This window comes from Sparus aurata, chromosome 23 (genome assembly GCF_900880675.1).
Source record: "Sparus aurata chromosome 23, fSpaAur1.1, whole genome shotgun sequence".
NCBI classification, from domain to species: Eukaryota; Metazoa; Chordata; class Actinopteri; order Spariformes; family Sparidae; genus Sparus; species Sparus aurata.
The window spans coordinates 3,401,897-3,420,057 of record NC_044209.1 but is presented as its reverse complement, the minus strand read 5'-3'; the positions used below and the strand labels follow the sequence as shown (position 1 = coordinate 3,420,057).

Genomic DNA, 18,161 nt, shown 5'->3' with positions numbered 1-18,161 from the left:
GTAGAGCGTAAGACAAATTCTTTATCTTGGTAGTTGAGGAAGCGAAGAAGCACGGCTCGGTTCTGGTTGGGAACTGCTGGGGCCAGGGTACGATGGGCTCTCTCCAGTGTTAATGCTTAGTCGGGTTCGGTGCCCAGCCACTGGGGCAGCATAACGTTTATAAAGTCCAAAAGAGGACGCGTACCCTCGGCTCCCTCCTTGAGACCAAACTTGAGACCATATTTTTCCTCCTCCCGCGGTTTTCCAAGTCCTCGGTCTTTTCTTCCAGGTATGTGAGCCACTTTGTTGCTTTAGCCAGAGCCCTCTCGGTCTTGTCCAACGCGTCCTCCGTAGCGGCTATGCGGGCTTCAGCCCCCTCGATTCGTTGTTCATTAGCCGTTACATCTTGTTTTATTTCACCTAGATTATTCTCCATCACCGTGATAGAGTTCGTCAGCTCCCCCAGTTGGTTGTTTATTTCGTCCAGCTTCGAGCTGAACTCGGAGCAGAGTGATTTAAGCTTAGTTAGCACGTCGGCTACATTAGCCATGTCACTAGCTTCGATGTCCTTGACCGGAGATGTTGTCTTCGCGTTTCGTGAGCTTGTTTTGCGAGCGTTCGAGAAGATGACACACTCCTTTGCTGCTGGGGGTTTAGGCATAGTTTATACCATGTAGTTGACCAGGTTTGTAGATGTCTGGGGCTGTTTTATGTGCGAAGTTGTACGGAGCCGCCACGCTATGCTGCCATCCTGTTCGGGCTCTCTAGCTCCCCCCCCCCCCTGCCTCCAGATTGGTTCATTGGAATCATTTTTGAGGCCTGAAGACAAAAATCTCCCAATCTGACTGCTCAGTTTTTCAACAAAGAATAAACAGCATTCTGTGGAGCAGATTGATTAATCTTGCAACACCACGTGGGCTTCTGGACCACTGATGATTTGGATTTTAAGTATCTGTCCACAGGAAGTGCTGTACCCCTACGCTCCACAGTAGCGTGGGTCTGTACTCATGTTGTGGCTGCAAGTTGCTATGCCTCTCTGACTAAACCCCATTTTGTGGTCTTTAGCACAAGCAGTACAAATGCCATGACACTGGAGCTGGGGCATGGTCTCATTTTAGATTTTCAACGCTGATACACTAAGTCAAATGTGCTCAAGGTTCATATCTAGTGCAGTGAGGTGTGATGTTGAGGGCTCAGATTAGCTCCATAGGGACTCCAGAGATGTAAATGTTGTATTTAATGTACCCTGTGACAGCCATTGGCAGCCTCAGGTTCAGCACCATGGAAAGCACTCTGCCAGTCCCTGGTTCAGGAACCAACAGCACTACCAGGTCTGTGATTGAATAGTCACCTCCTAAGTCGTTTCCTAACTACTTCTCTTAACCCTGATGGAACAAGTCATGAGGTCAAAGAAAGGAGAAGGGAGAATTCATAAGTTGTTATTGTGCTGTTTCATTGAGGCTATGTGAACATGACAACGAGTTGAAAAATACTATTTTATTAAGGGTACTGAAGGGCTGCAACAACACCTGAAACAAGGCATTATGAAAACCATCAACTGATTGAAAGTGCGTTCAGACTCACAGCAATAAAGAGAGGGAACTCTTCAGTGAACTGTATGAATATACAGCAGACTGGCCACACTGACAACAGACTGATTTAGTGTTATATATGCATTAAAGATCTGTATCCTCACTGTGCTGCAGTATTATATACAATATTAAACATCTGTAACTTTACTTTGCTGTAGTATTATATATTATATTAAATATCTGTATCCTCACTGTGCTGCAGTATTATATACTATATTAAACATCTATGTGTTCACTGCACTGCAGTATTATATACTATATTAAATATCTGTATCCTCACTGTGCTGCAGTATTATATACTATATTAAACATCTATGTGTTCACTGCACTGCAGTATTATATACTATATTAAACATCTGTATCCTCACTGTGCTGCAGTATTATATACTATATTAAACATCTGTATCCTCACTGTGCTGCAGTATTATATACTATATTAAACATCTGTATCCTCACTGTGCTGCAGTATTTTAAATTAAAGTTTAAAATACTGCAGCATAGTGAGGATTCAGATGTTAATATTAACATCTGAATCCTCACTGTGCTGCAGTATTTTAAGTCATGAAATGCAGGGTCGAGTCTGAACAAATGAGTCTCGAGTCTGAGGTTAAGTCTTGCAGAAGATGGAGAGTGATTCTGCTGTCCTGACATTGGTCGGGAGATCGTTCCACGACTGAGGCACCAGAACAGAGACGAGTCGCGACTTCAGCTGATGTAGTGCAGCGATGTGTTCACGGTGGAGTGTGTGGTCCAGTGTTTGGAGGTAGACAGGTGCAGTTCCGTTGAGGGCCTTGAAGGCCAGCACCATCGTCTTGAATCGGATGCAGGCTGCAATAGAAGCCAATGGCTGGGAGTCCAGCCAAGAGCGAGTTGCAGTAGTCCAGGCGGGAGATGACCAGTGCTCTGACCAGGAGTTGTGGAGAGGAATGAAAGAAGAGATACAGGTCTGTAGTTTTGGATGTCAGCTGAATCTAGGGTGGGTTTCTTTAGGAGTGGCTTTACTGTAGCTGTCTTGAAAGGAGTTGGAATAAGGCCTGAAGTGTGAGAGGAGTTGAAGGAGGTGGTGGTATTGAGCAAGGTCATCTGGATGATGTGATTTTCTCCATTTGAAAATCACATCATGTCGGTCGGGAGGTTAAGGGACAGAGAGCCTCTGTTTGCTAATGCATTAGCACACAAAATTCAGTATATCTATCTAAATGTACCTATATTCATCCAAAGCAGGTTTATGAGCTATTAACCAGATGAAAAAAATATAAAAGCAGTGGCTTTTTGGAAGAACTGGAAATTAATTTTAAAACATTCTGTAGTTATGGGAAATGATGAGCAATAATGTTAAGTATGTTGTAGCATAACTTTTGTTCATTAGCTTAAAGTACAGGTTTCAGGTGAAGGATAGGTTTCCCTCCTTTACATTCAAGAAGACTACCAGCCAGTTCCTCAGCCTCTTGTTCTTCCTGTGTTTGAATTACTGTTTGGTCACGTTAGGTTATTTGAAGACTGCTGTGCAAAACATGAGCAAGAAAGAGAAAGGAATAAAACTCAGCAGGACATTGAGAGCAGATTTTCCTTTAAGCTGTCATGGCGGCTGAGCACCCTGAACAGATCACTAAAAATAACTCAGTCATACTAAGAGGAAGCCACTGCAATATCTTCCTCCTCTCTTCTCGCGGCTCTGCTCATCTCTGTGTTCTTTGTCACCATGGCAACGAGAGCTTCACAGGGAGTCTGTGTGCGGATTGGTTGGTTCTTAAGTAATGTAATGATCAGCCTAGCTGAAAACAGCCTATGAGATGTTGCTGTATTTACATTTGTTTCATCTGGAAAACAACATGTGAAACATCCAGAAACATCAGTTCACTGCAAGAGAGTCAGATTACTGCATACAGTATGAAATAATGTCTTTATTCCTTTGTTTCAACCACACTGCTGCTCCTTTACTACACGCATGCACACCAACACTCTAGAGATTATAACAGTGCAAATGCATTATTTATAAAGAACATTTAATGGATTCTATACTACATACTGTTTGTTATTTCTGCATCTGTTCACTAACCCTGAAGGGAAATTGTTTTTCGTGCTCTTTGTGCTGTTTTTCTGAAAATACCAAACTTAACCAAACCATATTCAGGGTTCGTACGGGTGCTTGAAATCCTTGAAAGTACTTGAATTTCAATGTTGTGTTTTCAAGGTCTCAAAAGTGCTTGGATTTTAGTTTAAGTGCTTGAAAGTGCTTGACATTATAACTCTGTGTCTTGGCAACATTGGGATCAGACTGGATGGTTTGCTTATTACAAGCAGAAATAAAACCAGTGTGTGTGTGTATCGTCACACATGCAGCCTGGTAGCAATAGAGAAGGATGGCTGAGGAGAAAGTGAATTTGATGCAATTTGGACTGATGACACGTTCAATATTAATAAACTTTGATGAATAAGCAAACAGCTTATAAAGGTTTATGTCAAAAAAGAAAATTACAGGGTGATCTCAGGTCTCTCTTTGTCTCGCTGAAAGTGTACCTGAAGAACGCCAAGTGGCTTCCCTTTTTTTGGATAAACTTTGTGTTCTCCTTTAATTTCTAAAGTTTTTGCTATCATGAAACATCATTTTAGAAGTTTACAGCATAATGCAATGTACATAATTGTGATAAAAAGTGAAAATAAATAATCATGAGAGGAAAAGTATTTTACTCCTGCGATAAGGTGCTGGTAAATTTTGTAAATGACCCTTAGAAGTGCTTGAAAAGTGCTTGAATTTGACCTTGAAAAATGTGTACGAACCCTGCATATTGTACTCATAATAATTGTACCAAATTTGACATGACACTTCCTTGGGTCCTCAGCAGCAAACCTGCCAAGTGCAGGGACACAGGAAGTCCGTCACAGTTGAGAGTTGTAAGGGGTTGATCTATAGAATGATGTCATAGTAAATGGTGCGTGACAATAATGTTTATTTTTTATTAATATGAATGACCAGGATGTCATGTATTTAATTGTTATTAACAATAATTTATAACAATTTTAGAGGTTTTGCACTACAGCTACAGTCAGCAACAGCAAGGAGATGAAGAGGGAGAGAAAGTCCCCAGACTTCTTCATAAAATCACTCAGTTTTGGGAGTTGAGGAGTAAGGAGAAACTTTATCAACTTTGTGAAGAGCTGTTTCTGACAAATTCTTGATTACTTTACAGCCTTCAAGCTGTAATGTGGGATGCTTTCACATCTAAAAAGGATTTATTTTTACACATGCATATAGATTGCAATAGATTATGGAATAGATTGTGTGTACACTGTGCAACATCTCTTAAAAATTAAAACAGATGATAGTTGAGCAGTGGCTTCAATGTAATGTAAAGAATGTTTTTTATGTAAGTTCAAATGTAAAAGATATTTTTTTTCAGGTTTAGGAATATCGTATAAAAACTCAAGTTGTGAGCTTCAGCTAATGTTTTCATAAGAGATTAGTTGACACTGCTTTTTGCCTGTCTGACATTAACACTTCTGTATTGTAGGTGTTTGATGTTAAATTGATGACACAGAGTGGTATTAGGTTAAGGCACAGCATGTTGACATTTGCATTTAAGCTTGTGTGATTTATGTGACACTGAGCACTGGGATGTGAGAGTGTGTGTGTGTGTGTGTGTGTGTGTGTGTGTGTGTGTGTGAGATAACATTTGTCAGTCAGCATGTGGCTCTGCAGATGCTTGTGTAGTTTCACAAAGTACACTCTGTTCTAATAGGTCATTTAGATGTATTTATCCAGACTTATCAAAGCTGATTCCAACATCAAAGCCTGTGTTCAAAACACCTGTGCTGAGTTTGAATGTTGGGGTCGGAGCCATAGTCTTCTCATGTGTGAATGTTAGATTATATCAACCAAAGGAAATGTGTCATCAGCGGAGTGTGAGGAGTAGAGGATGAAGAGGCAGGAATTAGCTGCTTTAAGGTGAAGCTGAAAGCACTGTCAACAGTGCTCAGTGCACTGATGACATCTTATTTTATGACACAACTGAATGTTAAGTGCTCAAGCAAAATACCTGACTGCAGTGTTTCGCTGTGTTTAGTGATTGAGAACGGGACGCGCAGCTCCAAAAATAGAAAAATCAATATGTGGTGGCTAAGGGTGTCACGATTTCGATTCCAAAATTAAGTCACAATCTCGAACTTCGAATTGAAAAAATGAAATCGTCAATGCTGCCACGCCCACATGTTATGTCCGGTCGGCTTGCCAAGCGAAAAAAACACGTGTTGAAGTGCTGTGAGTCAACCTCCTCTAACTTAGCTACTAGCTGAGCCAGTGGCTATTACCTACAGCCAGCCAAACGATAGCATGGTGTTACACCATTCCTGTTAGGCTCCCGGACCGGGGTCGGGAAGCACAGGGGAGATGATTTCCTCCAGGGTCGAAGTTTACGTATAACTTTGGGGTGAACCCCTTTCACGTGTTAAGCTGGTTGGGAAATAATTCCAGGGACTAGGGGTGTCACGATTCTCCAAATCCTCAAATCGATTAAATTTTCGATTCTAAGGTCACGGTTCGATTCGATTCTCGATTTTTACATTTATTTTTTTTAAAGCACAGGCTTTTATGCCATTTTTAGACTAGACTTTTATGCAATATATAATATCTGACCTTTGTTCGCAATGCACCACTCTACATTGTCAAATTTAAAACATTTATTAACAACATAATGTAACAATAACTTATATCTTCAGTCAATTAGAAACTTAAACAGAATAACCTGCCATCTAGTTTCTGCAGAGCTTGCAAACTGTGGCTTTTTTGTCAACATAACTCACTGGAAATCAAAAATACTTCCACACCTGCGACTTCAGTGAAAGAGGAGGGGGTTCGAGTTCTTTTGATGGGTCTCCATTGTTGTGAGAGTGGTGGAGCCCCTTTCAGGAATAGGGCGGTGCGTGAGGTGTGAGTGGGCGAGCGAGAGTGAGGGAGCGTGCGTACGTGCGGACAGTGAATGAATGGGAGAGGAAGGAAAAGCGAAAACAGTAGTAGTAAAGTGTGCAATACAGTCTGCAGTTTGGCTGTGAATAAAGGCGACGGCTCCTCAAGATACAGCAAAGCTCCCTGGTATTATTTCCTGACCAGCTTAACACGTGAAAGGGGGTTCACCAACAGTAAACACAAACTTTGGCCCCACAGGAAATCATCTCCCCTGTGCTTCCCGACCACGGTCCAGGAGCCGAACAGGAATGGTCTAACACCATGCTATCGTTTGGCTGGCTGTAGCTAATAGCTGCTGGGTTAGCTAGTAGCTAAATTAGAGGAGGTTGACTCGCAGCACTTAAACACTTACCATGTGTGTTTTTTTCCGCTTGGCAAGTCGACCGGACGTGACATGGGGTGTGGCAGCATCGACGATCCCATTTTTTTAATTCGAAGTTCGAGATTTTGACTTAATTTAAAAGTCTAGTCTAAAAATGGCATAGCAGCCTGTGCTTTAAAAAAAATAAATGTAAAAATTGAGAATTGAATCAAACGGTGACCTTAGAATCAAAAATTTAATCGAATCGAGGATTTGGAGAATTTGTGACACCCCTAGTGGCGGCCAATGTTGATACTGTGGTGGACCGGCACAAAGAAATTAATGTGTGGGAAACACTGCACTGTGAATGTATACCAACAGATTAATAAGTTAATGTCACAAGAAACACAAGAAACCCATTCAGTTAACTACAAAAACAAGATGAACTGGGAATGCTCATTTTACATGTAGCAGTACACTATAATCCTTTATAAGAAATGAAAGGGCATTGGGCATAAGAATATCAACTAGATGAGTGTGAACGTTCATTCTTGACCTTGTGATTAGGGCTGGGATGACGCGTCGACGTAATTGACGTAATCGACGACATAAATTCGTCGACATGGATAATTTGCGTCGACGCGTCGTCCCAGATAGGAAGTGGTAGTACCTGCGGAGGCTGAGAATAGCCCCTCTCACACAGAGATGCTGCATTAATGCCGCAGCGGCAGTTCGTCAATTCTCCGCCGTTGGTCATTCACACAGAGCGAAGCACCGCTGGAATAAAGACGAACCGCCATGTAATTCATACAGGAAGCTGCGCTGCCGCTCCTAAAGAGACGTGACAGGATCATCATGATGATGACTTCGGGGTGTTTCCCAGGTGTCCCCCCTGTCAATCTAAACACGCGGACTGTTTATAATGTGTAGTGATTGAGAACCCCGCCCCCTAAACATCCTGGAAAGTGAAAGTGTTTTTCACGCAAAATTACCATATTACATAATCGCCGTCAGTAAACGGGGACGGAGGCTGTTTTCTGGGAGAAAGTTCACTGAAGTCTCGGTCGGGAGGGCTGACCATCACAGTGATTTCTATCAGTACATCTACTTGAGTGAGTTAAAGGTTTTTCGGGCAGAAATGTGATTGGTAGGACAGGCGGGAGGACAGACGCTGCTCCGCCTACAACTGCGGTATTTTTTTCCTCATATAAGTTACCAACGACAGTTACAGTTACTACGTTACTTTTGTTTGGTCATGTAATGTTAAATTAATCGTTAGATTAGTCGACTTATCGAAAAAATAATCGCTTGGGACAGCTCTACTTGTGATGCAACAATTCTCACCAACTTAAATACGCTGGTGCGAGTTAAGAGAATGAAACACAGGTGAACAGGAAAAATGGCCGGAGAAAGAGAAATGACATGAAGTTTAAAACATGTCACATGAGAATCATCCTTCAACATAAAACATAAAATAACCAACCCAAGACCCTAATACTGAGGAAAAATCCTTTTTTCCTTGTTTCACAATTAAAATGCATTAATTTATTTCACTTTTGATGTGTAAAGAGGTATTTATTGCATGTGTTCCCACATTTTTTGTTGTTTCTTATTTAACAGTTGCTGTCTTTCGAAACTGCAATAATATGTTAATCAAAGAATATAGTTCAACATAATTGATAAAAATAAACAGTAAGTCAAGTTTTAGTAGAAATGAAATAAATAGATTGAAATAATTGCTCAGCAGGTGTTATGTCTGTCAGGGGATTACATGCTATTTTGGTGCGTGTTCGTTCATAAATGGTGCAAAGCTCATTTCCCGCTTTTTTTCCACTGGTGTACTGTAAATTACACTGAAAGCCCAACTCTTGCTACTATCTTGACTGTATTGTGATTAATTCCACTCTGAGATAAAGACTCTGAGAGGTAGTCCTCCTTAAACACTAATGACAGGCTCTGGTGGTAGCATGGATAACTTTGCTTACCTGCACTCGTTGCTGTTTTGCATTTTAAGATGGTACACAAGCTTTAAACTGTTTTAAACATTTTGCACCGCAGTTAATAGTAGGTAGGTATAGTAGGTTATTTGCTGCACCTCTTCCTTGTCAGAAATAGTTTGACAAATGAGTAAACTCCATCCGCAGAGGAAGACTCAGAGATTAAAAAAAACTTAGTAAATGGAAGCTGCTATAATCTAGTGGTACAAAAGATTATGTGTGAGAAGATGTTGCTCGTAGTTACTAACCTACAGAAAACTGTCGATTGTATTTGGTATATTGTAGGCTACTGTATCTGACCTCATAAAGACAATGATGTGTTTACAGCTTGTTCCCCTGCCCCCAAGTGGCCTAAACAATATAATACAGCTTTAAGATCGTTGCCAAATTTTGTAGATACTTACTTAGAGCGCATGCCATAAACGCAGCCGACCCCGGTTCGATTCCGGCCAGAGGTCCTTTGCTGCATGTCGCATCCCCCCCTCTTTCCCACATTTCCTATCTGTCAGCTGCTTAATAAAGGTGTCTATGCCATAAAAAAAAATATATATATGTATTTAAAAGTCCCAACTCATTTAAGAATGATAGGCCTTTTTAATATACAGAAGGTATGTAGTTTGTTTTTTCAGTTAAGAGTCTTGAGATAGAGGGAGCCGTACCGTATCCATTATAAAGATCTCTGAGGCTAACTGGCAATATGTAACTTGACTGACTTCTGTCTCCCACAGGTGAAGAAGTTGACCAGGTACCTGGATCCTAAGGCTCATGGGAAGATCAACTTCAAAGACTTTTGTCATGGAGTGTTCGCCATCAAAGGTAGGAAATGTGCAGTATGTAGTTCCATCCATCCATCTTCTTCCGCGTTATCCGGAGCCGGGTCACGGGGGCAGCTGCCTGAGCAGGGACACTACACCCAGACTTCCCTCTCCCCGGACCCGGATACAACGACTGCATTACTATGGCTGCACCGATCCGATATTAAGATAGGATATCGGCCCCGATATTGACAAAACAGCAGGATCGGGGATCGGAAAAATGAACAGATCCACGGGCCGATCCAGTTTTTTTTTCTCCGTCGCAGCACATCCTACATTATTCGTCAGCGTCAGTGTGTCGCATGCTGGAAGAGCACTAGTTGTTTGACTAGCTTTTTATTAGTTTATTCTCAGGTTCAGCTGCTATGTTTTATTTTGTATTCCTGTTTGCAGGACGTTGCACTTACTCATGTCACATTTCTCCGCTGATTAGCTAGTAGCCCCGCCATCAGTTGTTAGCCTCACCGATCAGCTGTTAGCCTAGCAACGCTAACTTTCAAACCGACGTACTCAATACTATGTGGGCTGTCCATCGTTGCTCTGTGGTCGTCCCTCCACCACAACCTCAGGGTTATTCACCGCCGGGCTGCTTTGTCTCCTCCTCTGCTGCTGCGGTCTCCCCGGCTTGCAGCGATGTTGGATGGTCGCTACTTCGCCGTTGCTGGCGGGGTCTTCAGGTGTTCAGCACAGGAGCACCTGGACCTCTGCTGTCACTTCACCCCAGGCTTCATCGCTTGGATTGGATCTCTTGGTCTCCTGCGTCGCCCCCGCTGTGTGCACGGAGCCTCCAGACGCTAGTTTGTACACGGACGGTGCTACTGACTTCGGTGCTAGTGTTCCCTCCGTGCTGACTGACAGGCGCTCCATTTATTCTTTGTTTTGTTTGTTCCACTTTGTTAAGTGTCTTTGGGTACCCTGACAGGCGCTATGTAAATTAAATGTATTGTTATTATTATTATTATTATTATTATTATTATTGTTGTTGTTGTTATTATTATCATTATTATTATTATTATTATTATTATTATTGTTGTTGTTGTTGTTGTTGTTATTATTAATGTTACACATGTTTACAATGTTTGGTATATGTTTGATTATTTTGTCTTAGTTAGGAAAGTAATGTTTAGTTAGGAAAGTCTGGTACCTTTAGTCTCTTCCACATGGTATAAGGTGGACGGTATACAGTTTATTATTAATTCAACAACGGTATTGGATCGGTATCGGGTATCGACAGATACACAAAGTCCAGGCATCGGTATCGGGACTGAAAAAGTCGGATCCTATGCATTTCTGTGGCCGCTGCACAGATCCGCCTGTCAATCTCACGCTCCATCCTTCCCTCACTGGTGAACAAGACCCCAAGATACTTAAACTCCTCCATTTGACGCAGGAGCTCTCCCCCAACCTGGAGGGAGCAAGCCATCTTTTTCCGGTCAAGAACCATGGCTTCAGACTTGGAGGTGCTGATTCTCATCCCAGCCGCTTCACACTCGGCTGCAAACTGCCACAGGACATGCTGGAGGTCCTGGCTCGAAGGAGCCAACAAGACCACATCATCTGCGAAAAGCAGAGATGAGATCCAGCGGCTCCTGAACCAGAGCCCCTCCGGCCTGTGGCTGTGCCTAGAAATTCTGTCCATAAAAATAATGAACCGAACCAGTGACAAAGGGCAGCCCTGCCGGAGTCCAACATGCACTGGGAACAGGTCTGACTTACTGCCGGCAATGCAAACCAAGCTCCTGCTCTGTTCGTATAGGGACCGTACAGACCTTAATAGAGGGCCTCCGACCCTGTACTCCCGGAGCACCTCCCACAGAATGCAACGAGGGACACGGTCGAATGCTTTCTCCAAGTCCATAAAACACATGTGGACTGGTTGGGCAAACGCCCATGGACACTCGAGCACCCTGCAGAGGGTAGAGAGCTGGTCCAGTGTTCTGCGGCTAGGACAAAAACCGCATTGTTCCTCCTGAATCCGAGGTTCGACTATCAGCCGAATTCTCCTCTCCAGTAGCCTGGAATAGACTTTCCCAGGGAGGCTGAGGAATGTGATCCCCCGATAGTTGAAACACACCCTCCGGTCCCACTTTTTGAATAGGGAGACCACCACCCCGATCTGCCAGTCCAGAGGCACTGTCCCCGACTGCCACGCAATGCTGCAGAGACGTGTCAGCCAAGACAGCCCCACAACATCCAGAGACTTGAGGTACTCAGGGCGGATTCCATCCACCCCCGGTGCCTTGGCACTGAGGAGCTTCCGGACTACCTGTCAACAATGGAAGTGGAGAACATGGTCGATTCAGACTCAGTGTCCCCAGCCTCCCTCGGGATCTGGTCAAAGCTCTCCCGGAGGTGAGAGTTAAAGACCTCCCTGACAGAGGGTTCTGCTAGACGTTCCCAGCAGACCCTCACAATGCGTTTGGGTCTGCCAGATCTGTCCAGCTTCCTCCCCTGCCAGTGGATCCAACTCAACACCAGGTGGTGATCAGTTGACAGCTCAGCCCCTCTCTTCACCCGAGTGTCCAAAACATACGGCCGGAGGTCAGATGACACGATTACAAAGTCGATCATTGACCTCTGTCCTAAGGCATCCTGGTGCCAAGTGCACATATGGACACCCTTATGCTTGAACATGGTGTTTGTTATGGACAAACTGTGACTAGCACAGAAGTCCAATAACAAAACACCACTCGGGTTCAGATCAGGGAGGCCGTCCCTCCCCGATCTGAACCCCTCCAGGTAACACTGTCGCTGCCCACGTGAGCGTTGAAGTCCCCCAGTGGAACGATGGAGTCCCCGGTTTGAGCACTCTGCAGTACCCCTCCCAGGGTCTCCAAGAAGGTCGGGTACTCTGCACTGCCGTTCGCCAATAAGCCGAAACAACAGTGAGAGACCTATTCCCGTCCGTCGGGGTGAACTCCAACACATGGCGGCTGAGCTGGGGAGCTATAAGCAAGCCCACACCAGCTCGCCGTCTCTCACCATGGGCAACTCCAGAATAGAAGAGAGTCCAACCTCTCTCAAGGAGTTGGGTTCCAGAGCCCAGATTGTGCGTGGAGGTGAGCCCGACTATCTCTAGCCGGTACCGCTCAACCTCCCGCACTAGCTCAGGCTCTTTCCCTCCAAACAAGGTGACATTCCATGTCCCCATGACTAGAGTCACCGTCCGAGGATTGGGTCGTTGGGGCCCCCGCCCACGACTGCCACCCAAATCACACTGCACCGGCCCCTTCTGAACCCTCCTGCGGGTTGTGAGCCTACTGGAGGGCAGGCCCACGTCGCTCATTCGGGCTGCACCCGGCCAGGTCCCGTGGGCAAAGACCCGGCCACCAAGACCCCAACCCCAGGCCTGGCTCCAGGGTGGGGCCCCGGTGACGCCAACAATTGTTGTTTTTCTATTCATTAGGGGCTATCGAACCGATCTTAGTCTGACCCGTCACCTAGGACCTATTTGCCTTGGGAGACCCTACCAGGGGCATTAAGCCCCGGACAACTTAGCTTCTAGGATCATTCAGGTACTCAAACCCCTCCACCACGATAAGGTGCCGGTTCAAGGAGGAGATATCGATAGTATAGTTGTATATGTAGTTGTACAAATAAAGATCTAGCAGAGAATTTGCTGAATACTGCATTTTATCTTGCCCTTCTTCTCCCTAAATACAATGTGTGGTGAGCTTTACAGGTGCTGTAGCTTGATTTTGTTACCTTTGGACAGAGCCAAGCCAGCTGTCGTCCCCATGTCCTTTATTTATGCTAAACTAAGCTAACTGCTTGCTGGCTATTGCAAGACATGAGAATGGTGTCAGTCTTGTCATTTAATGCTGCATTCCATTGCAAGTCGGAAATCAGAATTTCTGAGTCAGCATTCCCAACTTACAATCTATAAGCATTACAGTGCATCTGCTCAGCAAACATCAGCACTAGCTGCAAACAGGGGTTTGAATGGCAAGTCTGCAAACTTCACAGTAAATACAGCAGCTGATTTAATAGTTGATGGCATATGGAGGAGTCACACATGGCACATAATGTCAACGATTTCTTTTGAGAACAGATAAACTCAATGAAAGTGAAAATGAGAAGTACAAAGTTATATTTACTGCATGTTTGACAAACAGACACTTTATCAAGGTTAAGTGTAACTGTTCATTATGCTCACAGCCATACTGCTGTGATGTCAGCCGAGTTTCTGACTTGGATGACCATTCCATTCACTTTCCCGGGGGTCGCTTTCTTTCGAGTGCGGCAAAAAAGTTAATGAGTGTTTTACCCCAAAATGTCAAACTATTCCTCAGACTGAAGATAAGCTTCACCTCACCTTGAAACAAAACAATTTTCTGTCTGTCTTTCTTTTCTTTCTTTTTCCTTCCCTCATGCCCTCCTCTTGCTAGGCTGTGAGGAGATACTGAAGATGCCTTTGGGTCCTCGCAGTGTAACCTCCAACCATCCGTCAGTCACTGACAATGGTTACATATATCAGGTACAATTTATATTCACTCCATGTTTAACTTACAAATAAAGGTTAAGTTTGACTTTAAGGGTAAGTATGTCTTGATGTCCATCCATATACCACTGTGGGATAACAGTTAATACAATTACAAAAGACAGAGTTTGATGACCTTGTGACCAAAAATTGGATAATGGAAATTGTCTATATTGTACAGAACATACAGCAAACAACACCGAATAATTGTGCTCCAGGATATATAGCAATACAAAGTACAGTGGTTGCCTAGCTAGGTCGCAGACTTCCTTGTATCATCTGGTGTAACCCCTGTTTCCCAGAAGTTGCAGCAACTAGAGGGGATAAAGGGGATGTGATGCCAATGACAGGCAATCAAATGAAACACACTTGAAAAAATTACAGGTTTATCTGGTTTGGCCATTGTTGGAAACATTGAGATGATGTAAGAACACAACTCAACAGAATAAATAACAATAGTCTTGCAGTGAAAGCAAGCTAAGCAAGGTATTCCAGACATTCTTCTCTCCAGCAAAGAGCTAGAATTTGGAGTATTTCTATTTTGTATCTTAACTTATTCTTCATAATTTGTTTTCCCTGGACGAGATTAGGTTACATAGAGACAGAAAATAAAAACTCACCTGTCAAAAGCTTGACATACCACTCTATTTTTGCTTACTTAAATTTTTCTCTTGACCTCAGTATTTATTTATTTTTGTCATTCCTAACATTATATCTATGTCACTCTTTTCCAGGATTATGCAATATATCATAAATGACTCTATGACTGCTTATGTCCTCTAGAGATCATCCCAGCTGAACAGTTGCTTAGCAACAGGGAGGGAGGGAGAGAGAGAGAGAGAGAGATGGAGGTGTGGCTTTGTTTAAGGCATCAGTGTGTTTTCAAATGAATGACTGAGCTGCAGTGATACATGTGTGCGAGAGATGCTTCAAGCTTCCAATACACTGTGCCTTTAAGCTTCAAGAATACAGTGGATGTAGGTCCTACCTCTGCCATAAAGGATACCATATGTTTTTTTGGATGAAACTCACACAATGCTGTGACTGGTGGTTTGGGACTGGAGAGGAGACATGTGGCATGCAGAATTGATTGGTAAGGTTTGTGTGTATGTGTGTGTGTGTGTGTGTTTGTTGGTTCATGCTTTCAGAGTGAGAGAGTCTTGGCAGTAAAAAGCAGTATTTTGATGATCAAACTGATAGAGCTCCTGTTCACTCATGGTCCACACAAACAGGTGTCACCTAGTCTGGCTAATTAGACTTATTCTCAGGAGTTTGTGTGTGTGCACAGGCTGAGCTTAGTTGACATCTTCCTCGTCTGCTGTAATCAATGTTGCACTTATTGGAGCAGGACAGCTTCCACCTGTATCCTTCTCAATGGCGTGTGCAGTTGGGTGCTGGGCTTTGTTAGTTCACATAGGTGTTTTGAGTGATTCTGCTAATTGAAAAAAGGGGAGCTTTTGGTGGAGCTGTAGTCAGTATTCAAACAGATTTTTATTTGTTGTCTCTGAGCAGCCCTTTGTTCAAAAGATTACGTTTTATTGCTATACGGTACAACCAGAGAGGATCACCTGTCGTCAGGCTGTGAAAGCCCTCAGTTCATTCTTAGCACTCAGCCATAAAACATTGTTTTAGTTTAATGACTTACCAGACATGGTGGCAGGCATTGGGAATTACTTAGTTGTTTTGAACCTTTAGCATTTCTATTTAGCAGGTCCGACTTTATCTACACCCGCTTTAAAATGAACACAGACTTTGCTAAAGGGAGTTCCTCACAACTCATAGGATTGTAATGCAAGCCTTAAAACTCAATATACACCATGGAAGAAGTTGGCACCAAAAAAAACAAAGAAGTTGCATGCGGCATGATGGTTGGTTTCAAATAAGTTGATTTGTAAATGGTGAGTGAACAACAAACCCTACAATTCAATGATTATAAAATAAAGAACTATGATTCTTTATCTGACTTAATTTTGAAGCCCTTAGGGTAGTGTTCAGTGCCATCAACTCCATCTGCGTCAGTTATGTTTCAGTATACAGTCAGCATTAGAGGAAAAAATTCCTGAATGAAACTTATTCTCAAGGAGGACAGCACAATTCATCTAAATCTCCAAATATTGTGATTGAAATCACAATATGGAAAAGTGCAATTTTAAAATCGCAGAAGATAAGACCTTTTGATATATTATGATATAAAAGGTAATTAATTTTTTATGTATTTAAAGAATGATCTGCCAAACTAATAGCACTATGATTTTTTTAAATCATATCGTGCAGCCCTACTCTCAACTTACTTCAAAAATCCTCATTTATGCGTTTCATTTTCATGGATTCTTCTCTTCGTTACAGACAAAAACATGTGTATAATTGATGAGTGAAAGCTAAACAGAGGTCCCTAAGAGACTATACCACGTCTGCTGGAATGTGTGGATATATGTGTGCACCCATTTACAAAAACATTAAAAAAACTAAAAAACAAGGACTTCTAAGTACAAACGAGAGGATATCATCCGTTTTGTCATTGCAGATGAAGATGTATATAAGTGTTCAGGTGTATGAGACACCTCAGCTGGGTGGAACCCAGACAGGCACGTGCATAATTAATAACTCAAAGATCTGGGGCATGCTACATCCCACTCTCTTTCTGATAAACCAACCCAGGAGACCATCACCAGGTCAAATGCTAGATGTGTACTGTCAGTCTACAATTTTTACAGCGAGGTGTTCATCGTCCCTTTATTCTCCACAATAAATATGAATATTATGGTCCAGTGTTGAGGATGAGTTTCCCAGCCTGACGAAAAAAGCTGCTCTGTCCCTGCAAGTTTCAAGGTAACAATTTGCACCAGTTTACATGCATTTATCACCTTTTATTGGCTGTATATGAGCGAATTGTAACATGAAACATGAGACCTTCCCCGCCTATGGATGATGTGTGTGATGTGAAGTAGTTTAATGCTGCTGGGCTGTGGATTTCTTTGTGAAGGACTCAGGTCAGGTTTCCAGAACTGTCCAAAGGATGTGACTTTATGCACATTTTCAAGTGCCTCGTCTCAGAGCCTCTCCCCACTAGGTTAGTTTTGAAATTAAAGGTCCAATTAGTGTTTATTTTGTTATTTGTTTGCAGAATGGTGAGGCCAAACTGGGCCCTCCCATTATCATGTGTACAAGGTCCTACCCAGAATGCAATGTGTATGGTGAGGGTTGCGGTGCTGACGGGGAATGTGACATGGACAGCAGCACTGAAAACGGCAACAGCTCCGACTCTTTGGATCCAACACGGCATGAGGGGTGAGTCTCTAAGTATTTGAGGATGTCCTTCATTATGTCTCTGTAAGTGAGTGTCACGAGGAGTTATATGGTGTTGGTATTTGTATCACCTATTCCCCAAAAGGAAATGAAAATTAAAGATCTAATCTGAGTATGGTATTTTATCTGATAATTAAAGAAATCTGGTTTGTTCTTAACCACCCTTCCCTTCCTGCTTTACAACCCTAGCCGCCTAATTGGCTCCGCAGCTGCATCTGTCATCTCTGGTGAAGAGCAGTTTGAGGACTACGGTGAGGGGGAGGATGTTGATTTTACTCCCAGCAGTCCTTGTCCTGAAGAGGACACCAGAACAAATGGCTTCTCAGACTTGGGATCCTCCCTTCCATCCAGGTTTTGTGTTCGAGCTAGAAGCACATGCCCTAAATCTCATATTTTATAAGAATTAACAGGATGTTCGCTTTTTGTCTTTTTCTTGGCAGATATTATGACTTGTAATAAAAGGAATGTGCTGTATCCTCGTTCCATACTACTTTCTAATTATAAGCAACTTTTAAGTATGTAGTGTTTTGATACTAGAAAATCCATAAAATTGTAAGAGTTCTCAAAAAAGTCATGACAGTGTCCACAAGTACCCTGGGTACTGTAGGTAATCGGTGATCCAGGTATTTTCATAGCCGAAGTCAAGCTTTTTTGGCTTCAAAACACCACATAGCCCAGCCAAGGTAATAAAAACCTGTGTTTAGTGTAGAGTCATTCGATGATACCGC

The 18,161-nt window shown here is 42.9% G+C and overlaps 1 protein-coding gene across 2 annotated transcripts in view; it reads left to right on the top strand.

The window, feature by feature from the left end:
* Nucleotides 1–18,161, top strand: part of rab11fip4a (RAB11 family interacting protein 4 (class II) a) — a 44,333-nt gene that overhangs the window by 13,048 nt on the left and 13,124 nt on the right. Inside the window, exons 2-5 of one of the 2 annotated variants that reach the window (XM_030407761.1) lie at nucleotides 9,561–9,648; nucleotides 14,036–14,124; nucleotides 17,252–17,415; nucleotides 17,623–17,784. In XM_030407761.1, the coding sequence (XP_030263621.1) occupies nucleotides 9,561–9,648; nucleotides 14,036–14,124; nucleotides 17,252–17,415; nucleotides 17,623–17,784 (503 nt within the window). Of the gene's footprint in view, nucleotides 1–9,560; nucleotides 9,649–14,035; nucleotides 14,125–14,962; nucleotides 15,221–17,251; nucleotides 17,416–17,622; nucleotides 17,785–18,161 lie in introns of those variants that run through there. The other variant, XM_030407762.1, reaches the window with a different exon arrangement.